Raw genomic sequence first — 15,228 nt, 5'->3', positions numbered from 1 at the left:
TTAACCCCCAATTTTCAAAAATGTCGAATTCATACCCTCTGTTTAACTAAAATGACGAAATTATACCCTGAAATGAATAACAGCGTCACAAATCTCTCTTTCATTGATATTAACTCTTATATAAGAAAAACCGAATCAAATCTAAATCAGTACCCTAATTTCCAAATTCTCAATTTTGAAATAAAAATAGCCTTAAATTGAAATTAAATAATAAAACTCATACCGCCTAAGAAATGACTTCATTCCGTGTTCGAATTGTAACTCTAAATCTTGGATTCTCTGTTCGAATATGCGATTTTGATGACTATCAACTATCGATGTTTACCCCTTTGCATCTTTCTGTGTTCTTCACGATTAAGAGACTGTTGTTTATTTTTTTAGTTTTTAAATAAAGGGTTATATAGCTAAATGGCCACATAAATTATATCCAATTTGGATTTGGCCACCATTTGGTTAATTTTGTGTAAATAGCCACTCCACTTTATTAACACGAATAAAAATACCATTTAACCCTTACCTGTTCCCGCCCAAACGTTAATGAAAAAAAAATACATTTAAATGAATATCGATAATAACTGCCCCGGTAATCGAGGACACCATTACTCGGTCATTAATATCACGATTCCCACAATATTTCTCTCAGACGCAATACAAAAAACGCAAACCCTTTTTTGAAACCCCATTATCGCCAATCCCCGATCTTCATCGACCGCGATCCAGAGATCTTCTCCGTCCTACTCTCCCTCCTCCGCTCAAACCGTCTCCCCTCCGCCGCCCTCCGATTCTCAAAGCACGAGCTCGCCAACGAAGCTCTCTACTACGGCCTTGGTCACCGCCTCCACAGCGCCGCATCTCCTCCGCTGTTCTCCGACATCGACGCCTCCATCGCCGCCACCTTCCAACCAGCCTCCGACGGCCTCACCACCGCGATATCCGCTTCCGCTGCGGACGGCTCCGTCTGGCTCGCCCACGCCGGCCAGATCTCCAGCTACGATGTTCATCTCCTCCGCTCCGCCATGATCCGGACTCACCTCGACGAGATCTCGGCCCTGGGACGCCTCAGCCGATCGTCGGAGATCGCCGCCCTCGGATCCGACTACGCCGCGGGGCTACACTTCTACGATCTCTCCGGCAGCCGGAACCTCGGCTCGGTCTAGTGGAGTGTCGCCTCCGATCCGAGGATCTACAAGGCGCGAGTCGCCGCCGTCGCGGACTCACCGGACTCAGACTCGGTCTACGCCGCCTTCCACTGCCCTTTGTTTCATTTTTTTGTTGCTAATTTTTAGGGATTTCGGTGCGATTAGTTCAAGGCCTTTTCAATTCTAGGTTTATTTTGGGGAAAAATACAACGATAATGGTGTCGAATTGAATGAATTCGTTTTAAGGCAGTAACTTTATGTTGAAAAAACATAGCTGCAAAATGTTGAATAACTGTAAATATTTTTTTCAGAATCCGTACTCGGAGAACATCCTTTTGGCAGGCTTCAACAAAGAAACAGATGTAAATTGATGTTAATGGACAATAAATACGAAATTTATTTACAGGTTATTTGTATTGTAAATAAGCTGACAAATCAATTAACAACAGATAACGTGCAAATTACCATTTACACGTCCAGACTCTCAGGGAATCATTACCATTAATGCCGATATACAGACCAAAACACACGTCAAACATAACTACAATGCAATAACTGCTTTCCGAAAATAAAAACCATTTACAGTTTATTTGTTTTTTTTTTTTAATTTTAAAAAAACTGCCGCATATAATGAGTAAGGGCAAATAAGTAACAAAAAAACAGTTAATATCATGCCACGTAGGCGCAATGACCATTTACAAAAAATTAACCAAATGTTGGCTAAAACCAAATTACTAGTGTTTTAGATGGCTAAACAGCTAATTATTTGTTAAATAAATTACATATATGGCGCGAATGAATAAAGATAATTGGTGTTTATATTATAAATATTATAGTCAACGTCAATGAAAAGCCAATAAAAATAATATTTGTGACACTGTTGTCTATTTCATGGTATAATTTCGTCATTTTACTTAAACAGAGGGTATAATTTCGTCATTTTAGTTAAACAGAGGGTATGAACTCGACATTTTTGAAAACCGAAGGTTAAACTCGACATTTCACTAAAACACAGGGTATAAATGTGTTATTTTCCCAATGATAAATGAGAGGGGTCAAGACAAGAAGGCTCAAAACTCCGCGTTTAAATTATTCCGGGTTATTATTTTAAACTAAAAAGTCTAACCCATTTTCTATTTGAAATCGAAACCCCTAATTGAAACTTGAAAGCAAGCCCTAATTTGAAGCAGAAGAAGAAAGGTGAACACGAAGAACAAGAATTGCAGAAGATAAAAGATTGGGAAGGAATCGTGAAGCGTAGCCGGATAGTGACGTCAGCCCTAGAGATTGTCGTAGCCATAGCCTGGTGAGCTTCGAGGCCCAATTTTGATGAGACAATGAGCAGGCTTTCGATCAGGCCTCGGCCGTTGGACATCCACAAGAAGCTTCCGATACTTAAGTCGCCTAAGGACATCGACGACGACGATGCTCCGACTTCTTCTTCGACGCGAAACTCTCAGTTTCTCCGTTCCGTCTCTTCTGCTGCCGAGGACAATGAGAACCACTACCACCACCACCAGCCTTTGCCGACTCCGACGGCGATTCGGAAGCCCACGGGGTCGGAGATTCCGACTCCGCAATTCGTAATCGTCGACACGTACGAGCGAGACTATTCGCGCACTTTCGGTCAGCCAACTTCGTACTTGCGCGCCAGAGGAGGTTAGATTACACAGTCTCTCTCTCTCTCTCTCCCCTCTCTTTGTCTGTGATTTCAGTGTGTATGTTTCTTTTCTTCCTTGAAAACAGCTCGTGCGGAGCTTGGTGAATTTGTTGAGTATGATCTCGACAATGAGGACGAGGACTGGCTCGAAGAATTTAACAGAGACCGAAAGATTCTTTTTCCGGACAAGTAAGTGAAAGAAAAGTGATTATTTCTGTAGGAAATGAGAGAGAAATGTGGATAAAAGTTGAAAGAAGTAGGGAGACGAAATATTGGATTATATTCGCAGAGATGTATATTGATAGGGAAATGAGGAATTCTTGACAAACTGCGTAGTGAATAACTCTTGACATTTTTTTATTGTGTGGAAAATCTTGGTGTGGAATGCAGATTCGAAGTTCTTCTTTTCAAGTTTGAGGTTCTGGATCACAAGGCTCGTGAACGAGCGGGATTGATAACGCCTACTCTTGGTTCGCCAATTCCTGTTCTTCTTCAGATGGATGTCGCAATGGAGGTATTGTCCTTGTTGTAGATATATCTAGTACATATGAAAACAAGTTATGTCATGTTGATTGTGAATAAACAAACTTTTTGTAGGCTTTACAAGCTCAAGCCCAGAACATCAAATACACTGTTATTCAATCTGTGTATAATTATTGGAAGGATAAGGTATGCACAACACCTTGAATAACTTAATGAGAAAGTAATGAATTCTGGTCTGTTGATCTGATCCTCGTCAGGCTCACTGCGTTCAATAACCACGAATGATCTCGAATATGTGAAGAAAAAAAAAGTACAATAATATTATTAATCTTTTCCCTTATTTGGCAACCTAATGTGTTATTGATTCATTTGTGCAGCGTGAACGATGGCAAAAGCCTGTTTTACGACGCTTGCAGGTCTGTTGGCGTTAAGTAACCCTGTATATTAAGTCATTAGGCGAATGGTGTAGGCCAGGATCTCATTTTCAATCAATGAAAGTGAAACCGCCTGTTATTTTCTGTGATTCACATTTTTGCTGAAGTTTTCAATATTCGTTCGTGAATTGAATCAATCAACTGCAAGGCTTCATTTATTTCTTTTGACAGCCTCCTCCTCCTGTTAATGATACCAATCCGTACAATGTATTTAGACCAAGGGAGAAGGCTCATAGACTGCATACCAGAAGAGTATGTCAAATTTGCATTTCCACTTCTTATTTTGTGAGTCCATATGCTATTTTATTCAGTATCTCTTACTTGTTATTCTCTTTGTAGATGCAAAGAAGAGAGAACAATGTGCAGTCATTTGAAAAGCTTCGCCAGGTTAGTAAGCTTTCATTTTTTCAGTTTATTTATTTGATACTGTAAATGAAAAATAAAATTGCAAACCTTATTGTATATATTAAAAAGAGAAAGAATGCCTCATCTAGAATGAAGCAAGATACGAGCTAAATCGCACTTGGCCAATCTCGGGAGAGATTGGAAAGGCTAAAACAGGAAAAATCAGAGTTAAGAGTCAGAATCCAGAGGCCGATATGAACAATATGAAGTTACAACTGTTTTTAATTCCAGTCTGATCATTATAAACAACTTGCACGTGTTTATATATTATAAATAATTTTTTTTGTCTTGAAACTCAATTTGTAAGGTGAGGCGCAACCTGGACCAAGCAAAGACACTGCTCGAGGCATTAATAAAGGTAATTAAATATATTTCCATTTATTGTTTATTTTATTTTTACCTTTTCCTCCTTTTTTTCCTTTTCCTTGGGAAATATGTGTTTGTTTACTAAATATACTGATAAACACCCACCCTAAATAACAATATTGTTCTTTGAGAGTTTGTTTACTCATCAATTAATTTTCATTTTTGTAAGAAACACTTATCACCACAACTGAACACATGCAGAGAGAGGAGAAAAAGAGAGAAGTCATGGAAGCAGAAGTTAGCCTGCAGAGGCTTCAAATGAAATACAAGGTGGGCATATTTATATATTTTTACTGTTCAATGATATTTATCCTTAAACAGTTCTTTCGCTTTTGTATTTACAAGTACCAACAAATGTACGATCCAAACTAACTTTTTGTGTTGGAAGCATAGAGATGGATAACATTTTGTAACCTTAGGACGTAGTTGAACGCAAGCATCACTTATAAGTAGCTATTAAAAAGTTCATGAGTTGCCCATTTAGTATGCGGATAGCTCGCTCCTATTTTTATTTCCATTAAATTCTTTCCAAGTTTCAAAATTGTGTCACAAAATGTAGAATCAGGGATGGCTTTAACCAATTTTGTACTCAGAATTCATGTTTGATTTTCGATAATATTTGAACTATGAACAGAATGGAAAATTGCAAAACAGATATCTATTTATTCATTTTTTAATACCATTGTGGAATTACAGGATGAAACGGAGCTTATGGAAGATAGCTTGGCCCTTCCTGGATTCCCGTCATCGACTGTCAAGTTCGGTTCAAATGAGGATGACTTGATAGATTCAGACGACATCCCAAACAGCCGTTCTGTACCATGGTCCTCAATGGCAAGTAAGCAGATAATGGAGCCCAACTTGATCTCAGCACCCGCAGGACATATAAAGCTAGAGCTTAGACGTCGTCCTGCTCCTCAAGGCTGGCTTCAAAGAATGGTATTTTTCAGTCATTCCTTTCTCATCTTCTTGTTATTCAATCTTTTTAGGGATGAATTGAATGTTTTCCCTCTGAGTTGTGTATCTTTGCCCCCGATATAACCAATCGTCCAAATTTCTCCCTATAAGATGTCTAGATTGTATTATGCAGAAGAAGAAAAAAAATCTAACACTATATGCATTTTGTTTAGTTTCTAAACTGAAAACACTAGTTATTTAGGGTTTCAAGTTGAAATTTTGTGGTTCAGATTTTGGATTTCGTGGTCAGATTATAAATGTTGTCCACTGAAATAATTAAGTGGTTTTGGAAACTTTATTAATTTTGGTCATTTTCAGCTATGAAAATAACTAAAGGCCTATATAGTGCTACGATTTATAACTTGTAAGGATCAGTTTGGACCATTTTTTTACATCAGGGGGTATAATGACAACCATCGTAACTAAGGGGGCAGATGGACAATTTATTTATTTTTATTTGCCTTAGTTCGAATGTGAAGCTACTTGCATAATGTTACTGATTTCCTGGGCTTGATACAGGACCCTCGTGAACCGGTTCTCTTGTTTGCTAGACCTCTAGTTCCGGAGAAACTAGCTGCTGCCGGGATTTCCTTGCCGATGGAACTTTCAACAAAAGACGAAGTCTCTGCATCGCCTTGTAAATATCGGGGAAGAATCGGCCGGGGCGGACGGTTGATCTTCGATCGATGTAACCCGTTGATGCAAACGCCGATCGACTGTGGCAATTCATTTTACATACCACCTAAGCCCAGACCCGCCACATATAACTGATCAAAAGTCATTTGTCCATCCTAGGCAATAAATGCACCGAGAGAGTTCCACGCCTTTTTTTATATATATGAACCAATTCTTTGGGCAGTGGTTACTATGGAGTTTGGATTGTCCGGATGTCGGGGTGGCTTCAGAATCAAGTAATTGTAAATTTTGGAAGGTAAAAAATTTATCATTCCAATGGCCAACGATCCCATCATTTTTAGATGTGTAAAACGGCTAGAGAGGCTCGTTGCTGTATTACATTTCTTAATTTATTCTACCGGGAAAAAATTCACATAAGGTGCCTTCTATTTTACCGTATGGACTTCGTGTCTCTGCTTCAAATTCGGTATTGTACTGTGGTCAGTCTTTGATCCAATTTCTATGAACCAAAACTCCAGACGAAAACTGTTCCGAGTTTTATTAAAATGGCACGGCCCACGGGTATACTATCAATTGTTTTGATAAAATAACACGAGTGTCTATTTTGCCTTTTGTAATAATGGTAAAACTAATGTTAAATTATGAAGGGAAAATTCATGTTTTCTTATGTTTAATCGAAATTCCGTGTTTATTCCCACAGCTTTTTGAAATACCAGAATTGTCCCTTAGCATTTCTATTAATATTAATCATATATTTTAAAACGTGTTTACATATTAAAACCCTCCATTTTCATAATTTTTTTTTTGTTTTTAAATAAAAAAAATTGAACCGCTCATTTTACCTTTAATTAATTCCCTCATATTATACCATGAATTGTATTTATAATTTTTTTTTTTTAAAAGAACAAAATTCTTGTTTGGCTCTTGGAATGTCTTCCATTTATTCTTCGTTAAGGACTTGGCAAATGGAGTGAGTTCTAGGGTTTTGATAGAGAAAAAACTTTACGGTAGAGTTTTTTATCGTGACGACTATGAAGAGCTTGATTGGGCTAATCAACCTGATTCAGTGAGTTTGCATTGTGTTCGGTGACTATTTTGGTGGCGACAACAATGCTTTCTCTTCTCTCAGGGAAGCTCTTCCTTCTGCCGCCGTCGTCGATGGCCAGGTGCGATCACATCCTTTGAAAATGGGCTTAAATTTTTAATTAAAAAAATAAACAAAATTTTATAAAAAAAAGGGAGAGTTTTGATATGTAAACGTGTTTTAAGGTATATAATTTATATTAATAGCAATGCTAAGAGACACTTATGATATTTCTAGAAACTGTGAGAATAAACGCGACATTTCGATTAAACACAAGGGAGACATATGATATTTTTCGAATTATGAATATGATGGAAATATAAGGTTCACCTTGATTTTTGACTTATAAACTAACAATTTAATTTGACCTTTTAAAAAAAATACTTGTTTATATCTATGTCCCTCAACATTTAATATTCACAATGATGAATATGCTAGGAATATTGCCTATTGAAGATAATAAAATAAAGATGAATGATGAATATAATAGAAAGTTTACTTTATTAGCATCATTGATTAGTTAGTTTGTTTCTAGTTAGAATCAATAACAACTATCATTTGTAGTCTCTGTGTTATACTGAATTACTTGTTGGGTATCTAAGTTCGGGTGGTGAGCTAAAACATGATCGGTGATTGATTCATGCCTAGATAGTTGGATCTAAAATCACAATTGATATTTGTACGACCTGGACAAACTTTGGTTGTTGATGTGTCGTTTAAGTACTGTTACGACACACTAACTGGGGTCGCTATGATGGTTATAGTAAGACTTAATCTAAATCCTGAAGTTGTCATGGACTTCTAGGTTGTATTACTAAGGTCTTTAACTCAGTCGTTAATGGCTAATTGAAGATGCCTAAATAATTATACCTTGAGAATTCGGGATATGATCTAAGCGAAAAGTGATTCACAAATACGGAATACAACATTCCTGAAAGAATATCAATGTTCACTCACCTAATGGTTGATTCCATAACCGATTGATTGCATGCACTTTCGTAGTACGTACGTACGAAAAAAATATTTCGTTGGGGAAACAGCGGTGCTTAGGGCTCATATGTATCAAGAAAGGTATAACAAAATAATTGACTTTTCTCTATACGAGTTGAACCTGGAGGATTGAGCTCATGAACTGACTATATCAATGGCCGCTCATAAACATTGAGTAAAATATAATTCGATTCACAGGAAGAGTGCAGTCTCAGTTCATCTTGAGATGTCGTGATTGACGAATCGAATGAATAATTGAAAACAGATATTTCATATGTATATTCGTATTTGTAGGAGCTTCAGTTATTAGGTCCATAGTTCCCAAGATGGCTCTGATAAGATGGATAGAGATAGTTATAATAATTAAATAAATGATTACGCACTCATTACTACAACTTTATTGCAATATTTTTTGCATTCGTAACAAAGTGCTTTTATGAATAAGCTATTAATTGTTAAGTAACTTCAGAATATCACTGAGATTTAAATGAGAGCTATTTAAATTACCCTACAAAGCCCAAAAAGGCTTGTGGAAGTCTTGTAGAATGAGGTACATGGGCCTTGGATTGGAGCTTTTCTCATATAGGAGATAAATATTATACATTAAATATGATCTGATTTGATGAGTATTTAATATAGTAATTATTTATAAAAGTATCCTGTAGATATTCTCTACTATTCTATTTATAGAATGGTATATCTTATTGTGAGAAACAAATAATATATTAATTATGTTATTTATTGAGAATATTCTGGAGATATTCTATATTACTGAATAATATATTCTAATATGAGAAGTAAATAAATATTAGATATAATTTGAATATTTTATTTATTAAAGTATCTTGAAGAAATTTGATTTGTTCTATTCATAGAATAAATATCTCATATTAAATAAAACAAGATAAAATCAAATCACAAAGAGTTATTATCGAGATATACATTCACCTTATCGCATCGACCAAACTTAATAAAATGGATGGAATGTACAAGGATTGTGAAGAAATCAGTGTTATTCTGTTATTTATTATCCGATTATTCTGTATAGTTATTATGATCGGATTTTATTCTATATTTATCTTTTGTATCTAGCTAATTAAGTTAGTTGCTATTTTTATGTATATTCTGTTAGGTTGTAAATCCTATGTATACGCCTATTATGGCTTAATGAAATTCATTCGATTATTTCCATAAGCTTTCATGGTATCAGAGCGATACTCTTATGGAAAAATCGACAAACCCTAAAACACCAAATACCTCTTCCTCTATTACTCAAATCAATAGTATGGAAACATCCCATTCACCAATAGTTCACTCGTCTATGTTCATAACTGGGCACAGACTAACAGGACAAAATTTCCTAGAATGGGCTCAGTCCGTGAAGCTTGCGATTGATGGAAGAGGAAAGCTTGGCTTCTTGACGAGCGAAATCAAGCAACCGAAGGTAGGAGACGATGGATACGCCACCTGGAGGTCTGAAAACTCGCAGGTCATGGCATGGCTGCTCAACTCGATGGAAGCCTCAATTGCCAAGCCACACATGTTCTTGAAGACGGCCAAAGAAGTCTGGGACTCAATCAGAGAGACGTACTCTGATCGTGAGAATGCTTCGCAGGTCTTCGAACTAAAGACAAAGCTGTGGCAATCCAAGCAGGCTGATCGAGATGTGGCGACCTACTAAAACGAGATGGTGGCGCTGTGGCAGGAGCTGGACCAATACAATGATGACACATGGGAGAGTAAAGTAGATTGCGCTCGGCAAAAAAAAGCGTGAGGAAAATGACCGGGTTTATGTCTTTTTAGCAGGTGTGAATCGTGATCTTGATGAGGTGAAGGGAAGAATTCTTGGTAGAAGACCGCTGCCCTCTATCCGAGAAGTCTTCTCTGAAATCCGAATCGAAGAAAATCGAAGAAAGATCATGCGTGGCACTGAAAGAACTGGCGATCAGATCCCGGAGACATCTGCTTTGTTTACACACGGAAATGAGGAGAAGAAGAAACCGTGGTATGAACACTGCAAGAAGCCTTTTCATACAAAAGAGACCTGCTGGAAGATCCATGGCAAGCCAGCGAGATACAAGACGAAGAGAGAGAGAGAGCTCTTCAAGCTAATATGGCCGATACTTCTCAAGAGCAGTCAGCCAACTCCGAGCAGCCACCATTCACTAAGGCTCAGATAGATCAGATCCTAAAGATGCTACAAACCACACAAAAAGCCTCTAACTCTGATATTCCCTCGTGTTCCTTCGCAGGTCCTCTATCTTCTTATCTTTGCTCTAAAGAAAATAATGTTTGGGTTATAGACTCAGGTGCCACAGATCATATGACCTCAAATTCAAGCCTTTTTTGTCATATAAACCTTGTGCGGGAAATAGGAAAGTAAAAATTGCAAATGGCTCTCTTTCACCAATTGCAGGGACAGGAAAAATAAAAATATCTGATTTCATCTCTTTGTCACAAGTCCTTCATGTTCCCAACCTAGCTTGTAATCTTGTTTCAGTGAGCAAAATTACCAAAGAGCTTAATTGTTGTGCCTACTTCTTACCTGATTCTTGCGTTTTTCAGGAGCTAACAACGGGGAGGACAATTGGCAATGCTGAGGAGCATGATGGACTCTATTTCTTAGAAGATGGATCAGCCACGAATAAAATAGGTCAAAAGGCCTCTTGTCTTCAAATTTTTTCTTTCCCAGATAATAAAGAAGTGTATTTACAACACTTTAGACTAGGACATCCTAGTTTTTCTTATTTAAAAAGGTTGTATCCCAATCTTTTTATAAATAAAGACCTTTCTTCTTTTCATTGTGAAATTTGTGCTTTAGCTAAACATCATAAAAGTAATTATCCTAGTCGGGTCTATACTCCTACGTCTCCATTTACACTAATTCATAGTGATATCTGGGGACCATCTAGAGTATCTACATCAAATGAGAAGAGGTGGTTTATGACTATAATTGATGACCATACCAGAATAAGTTGGGTTTACTTACTACAAGAAAAAAGTGAGGTTGAAACCATTTTTAAAATTTTTTTCAGCATGGTTCAAACTCAATACAATGCACAAATTAAAATGTTGAGGAGTGATAATGGTCGAGAGTATTTTTCAAAAAGCTTACAAATTTTTTTTGCTGAAAAAGGTGTCATTCATCAAAGTTCATGTATTGATACTCCAGCTCAAAATGGTATTGCGGAAAGAAAAAATAGACATCTCCTTGAAGTTACAAGAACTCTTATGTTCTCAACTAAAATTCCAAAATATCTTTGGGGAGATGCTTTACTTCATGCTACATATCTTATTAACCGCATGCCCTCTAAAATATTGGATTTTAAAACTCCAATAGATGTTTTTCATAAATATTTTCCTAATTCTCGAACCATTAACTCCATGCCATTGAAAATTTTTGGATGCACTGTTTTTATTAAAAATCCTAATCGGACAGCAAGTAAACTCGATCCAAAAGGTAAAAAATGTGTTTTTCTAGGAGTTCCACCTACTCAAAAAGGATATAAATGTTTTGATCCATCAACTAAAAAAAATGTTTATCACCATGGATGTTGTTTTTTTTTTAAATGAAGCTTTTTTTTATAGTTATCTTCAGGGGGAGACTCATAATGAAGATACAAAGTGTCTAGAGTTAGATTTTCTAAAAACGGATGAAATGGGTGATTTTTAAAAAAATAATGAAGATGGTGAAATTAATCCTAATTATAATATGGAACTTACTGATCAAATTAATGATCATGAAAGTCAAAGTGAACCACCTCACATTATAAATGAAGAAAGTGAATCTGGTGAAATAAAAAAGAGGAAGATGTTAAGTCCTTTTGACAAATTTTATAGGAAGAGGAACCGGAATCAAGAAATAGAGCCTGTCATCGCTCCTACAGTAGATCATGAATCCGAGCCGGAAGTGGTTAATGAAAAAGGTAAAGAAATCCTAGAAATTGATCTTCCTATAGCTCTAAGAAAAGAAAAAAGGTCTTGTACTATGACTCCTCTATATCCTATGTCTTCCTATGTCTCTAATACTCGTCTATCTATGTCCTTCAATACCTTCACCACAAATGTGTCCTCTCTTGTCATTCCTAAAAGTATACAGGAAGCCCTATCTGAACCCAAATGGAAGGTGGCTGTTATGGAGGAGATGAATGCACTTGAGAAGAATCAAACATGGAGGCTTGAAGAGTTACCTCGTGGGAAACAGGTTGTTGGCTACCAATGGGTATTTACACCCAAGTTCAATGCCGATGGGAGTTTAGAAAGGTACAAAGCGAGACTGGTTGCAAAAGGGTATACTCAAACCTATGGCATCGACTACATGGAGACATTTTCCCCGGTCGCAAAGCTAAACACCGTCAGAATCTTACTCTCAATTGCTGCAAATATGGACTGGCCATTTAGACAACTCGATGTTAAGAATGCATTTCTTAATGGTAAGTTGGAAGAAGAAGTCTACATGAGTCCACCTCCTGGTTTTGAAGACATGTTCGGAGGAAATGTTTGCAGGCTAGAGAAGGCTTTGTATGGGCTGAAACAATCTCCACGAGCTTGGTTTGAGAGATTCACGCAGTTTGTGAAGAAACAAGGCTATAAGCAATCTCAGTCGGATCACACTCTTTTTATCAAACACTCAAGTGAAGGTAAAATGTCAATCCTAATTGTTTATGTAGATGACATTATCCTCACAGGAGACGATCTGAAAGAGATGGAGGTCTTGAACGAAAAACTGGCTATGGAGTTTGAAGTGAAGAACTTGGGGGAGATGAAATATTTTTTGGGAATGGAGATTGCTCGGTCAAAGAAGGGAATCTCCGTGTCTCAGCGAAAGTATATCCTTGATTTGCTTCAAGACACTGGAATGAGTATGTGCAAGCCAGCAGACACGCCCATAGATCCCAACTTGAAGCTGGGAAACATCAAAGAAGGAGTCCCAGTCAACAAGCAACAGTATCAACGTCTTGTAGGAAGACTGATTTATTTGTCTCACACGAGGCCGGACATTGCCTTTGCTGTGAGTATGGTGAGTCAGTTCATGCACTGCCCATTTGAAGAACATCTTGAAGCAACGAATCGTATACTCCGATACCTAAAAGGCTGCCCCGGAAAAGGACTCCTGTTCAGAAAAGGAGACAAACGAGGAGTAGAGGCGTTCACCGATGCAGACTACGCAGGGTCTGATGTAGACAGAAGGTCTACTTCCGGGTATTGCACTTATGTCTGGGGTAACTTGGTGACATGGAGGAGTAAGAAACAAAGTGTAGTGGCGAGGAGCAGTGCAGAATCAGAATATCGGGCAATGGCGAATGGCGTATGCGAGCTGTTGTGGATAAAAAGGGTTCTTGGAGAGCTGAAGATGGAGATTAATCTGCCTATGAAGCTATTCTGTGACAATAAAGCTGCGATAAGTATCGCACACAATCCGGTCCAACATGACTGGACAAAACACATCGAGGTGGATCGACATTTCATTAAAGAAAATTTGGAAGCTGGAATTATATGCATTCCTTTCGTCGGAACAACAGAGCAGACTGCAGATGTCCTTACTAAAGGACTATTCCGACCTATTTTCAAGAAGATGGTTTCCAAGTTAGGCATGTACGATATATACTTGCCAACTTGAGGGGGAGTGAAGAAATCAATGTTATTCTATTATTTATTATCCGATTATTCTGTATAGTTATTATGATCGGATTTTATTCTATATTTATCTTTTGTATCTAGCTAATTAAGTTAGTTGCTGTTTTTATGTATATTCTGTTAGGTTGTAAATCCTATATATACGCCTATTATGGCTTAATGAAATTCATTCGATTATTTCCATAAGCTTTCAGATTGAATACTAGAAATATTAGGAGGAAACCGCCGGAGGAAACCGCCACTTAATGGAAAAAAAATTTGGCCAATTTTTTTAAATTTTATGGATGGCAATCATCTCCATGAGTACTATGTGAAATCCCAAATTTTTAAGCTTAATTAAAATGCTAAAATATTTATGTTCGAGTGACGTTAGTATAGTATAGTGAATGATTTATTCATGTGGTAGTTTTTGAAATTTTATTTTTTATGTGTGCTGAGTGTTTTTGAATTTTAATACTCTTTAGAATACAAATTATGGATATATATATATATATATATATATATATATATATATTATATATATATATATATATATATATTTGTATATAAGTTATATATAAGTAAGTTATCTTTATATATATATATATATATATATATATATATATATATTATATGTATCTATATATTATATATATATATATATATTTATTATATGATTATATATATTTTATATAGTTACGATTAATTTTGTTAAGTTAATATGTACGTATTATATATATATATATATATATATATATATATATATATATATATGATAGTATGTAATATATTATACTATATAATATAATATTAGATTAAAAAGTTATATGTTATAAAAGTGAGCGTTAGGTTAGTATATACAATTATACATATACGTATATTTTTTTATATATAATAAAAGTAATAATTAATATATTAAAAATAAAACTATGATTAGTTTTGGGCTTTTAGGGTTTGGACTTTTAGGGTTTAATCAAATCATATATATAGCATCCAATCCTTTTTTTTTAACGATTTCTCTCAGTCCTCACTCACTCTTCAGTTCCTCTTTTTCTCTCAAAATTCGTAGCTCTAGTTATGAAACTCAATCATTTTTTTTGTTTAAACAGGTATATATTTCTTCAATAAAAATCGTTTCTTAAAACGCTTACTGTGGTTTCAAAAATCGTTATTTTGCATCGATTCTTTTTGGAAAAGTTAGGTTTAAATGTCTTCTATCTAAATCATTAATCGAAAAATATTTTTATGAAATGCAGAATAATTTCCGATTATTTTCAAATCAGTATGCAGACCTGATTCGTTGGTCTGGCCTATTTCTGATTTTCAGACTTAAAACACTTTACTGTGAATTCAAAAATTATTATTTTGTGTTGATTATTTTTGGAAACGCTAGTTTTACATGTCTTCTTTTTAAAAAAGTAATTGAAAATATTTTCATGCTATACATAATATTTTCTG

General features: G+C 36.0%; 2 protein-coding genes across 2 annotated transcripts; both read left to right on the top strand.

The window, feature by feature from the left end:
- The first annotated feature begins 2,224 nt into the window (after positions 1-2,224).
- Positions 2,225-6,717, top strand: LOC149402269 (Enhancer of polycomb-like transcription factor protein). The gene is made up of 11 exons (XM_089609933.1): positions 2,225-2,798; positions 2,886-2,988; positions 3,190-3,313; positions 3,397-3,468; positions 3,660-3,698; positions 3,888-3,968; positions 4,056-4,103; positions 4,429-4,479; positions 4,689-4,757; positions 5,184-5,426; positions 5,964-6,717. Exons 1-11 carry the CDS (start codon positions 2,477-2,479, stop codon positions 6,213-6,215), a joined length of 1,404 nt encoding a protein of 467 aa, XP_089466059.1. The 5' UTR covers positions 2,225-2,476; the 3' UTR covers positions 6,216-6,717.
- Positions 6,718-9,439: 2,722 nt separating this feature from the next.
- On the top strand, positions 9,440-9,835 carry LOC149402268 (uncharacterized). Its single transcript, XM_089608297.1, has one exon. The coding sequence runs from the start codon at positions 9,440-9,442 to the stop codon at positions 9,833-9,835; it is 396 nt and encodes a 131-aa protein (XP_089464423.1).
- Positions 9,836-15,228: the final 5,393 nt, after the last annotated feature.

Source organism: Urtica dioica, chromosome 3 (assembly GCF_054948205.1).
Source record: "Urtica dioica subsp. dioica isolate 48M chromosome 3, U.dioica_male_clone48M_v1_H2, whole genome shotgun sequence".
Classification (NCBI taxonomy): domain Eukaryota; kingdom Viridiplantae; phylum Streptophyta; class Magnoliopsida; order Rosales; family Urticaceae; genus Urtica; species Urtica dioica.
Note: the sequence above shows the minus strand (reverse complement) of the source record. Positions and strands in the feature narration are given on the sequence as shown.

Bases quoted from the DNA above. Each gene is read 5' to 3' on its own strand.
- LOC149402268 (XM_089608297.1), top strand. From the start codon at position 9,440: ATGGAAACATCCCATTCACCAATAGTTCACTCGTCTATGTTCATAACT.
- LOC149402269 (XM_089609933.1), top strand. From the start codon at position 2,477: ATGAGCAGGCTTTCGATCAGGCCTCGGCCGTTGGACATCCACAAGAAG. The intron at 2,799-2,885 runs GTTAGATTACAC...CCTTGAAAACAG, and splicing joins GTACTTGCGCGCCAGAGGAG to CTCGTGCGGAGCTTGGTGAA. The intron at 5,427-5,963 runs GTATTTTTCAGT...GGCTTGATACAG, and splicing joins AAGGCTGGCTTCAAAGAATG to GACCCTCGTGAACCGGTTCT.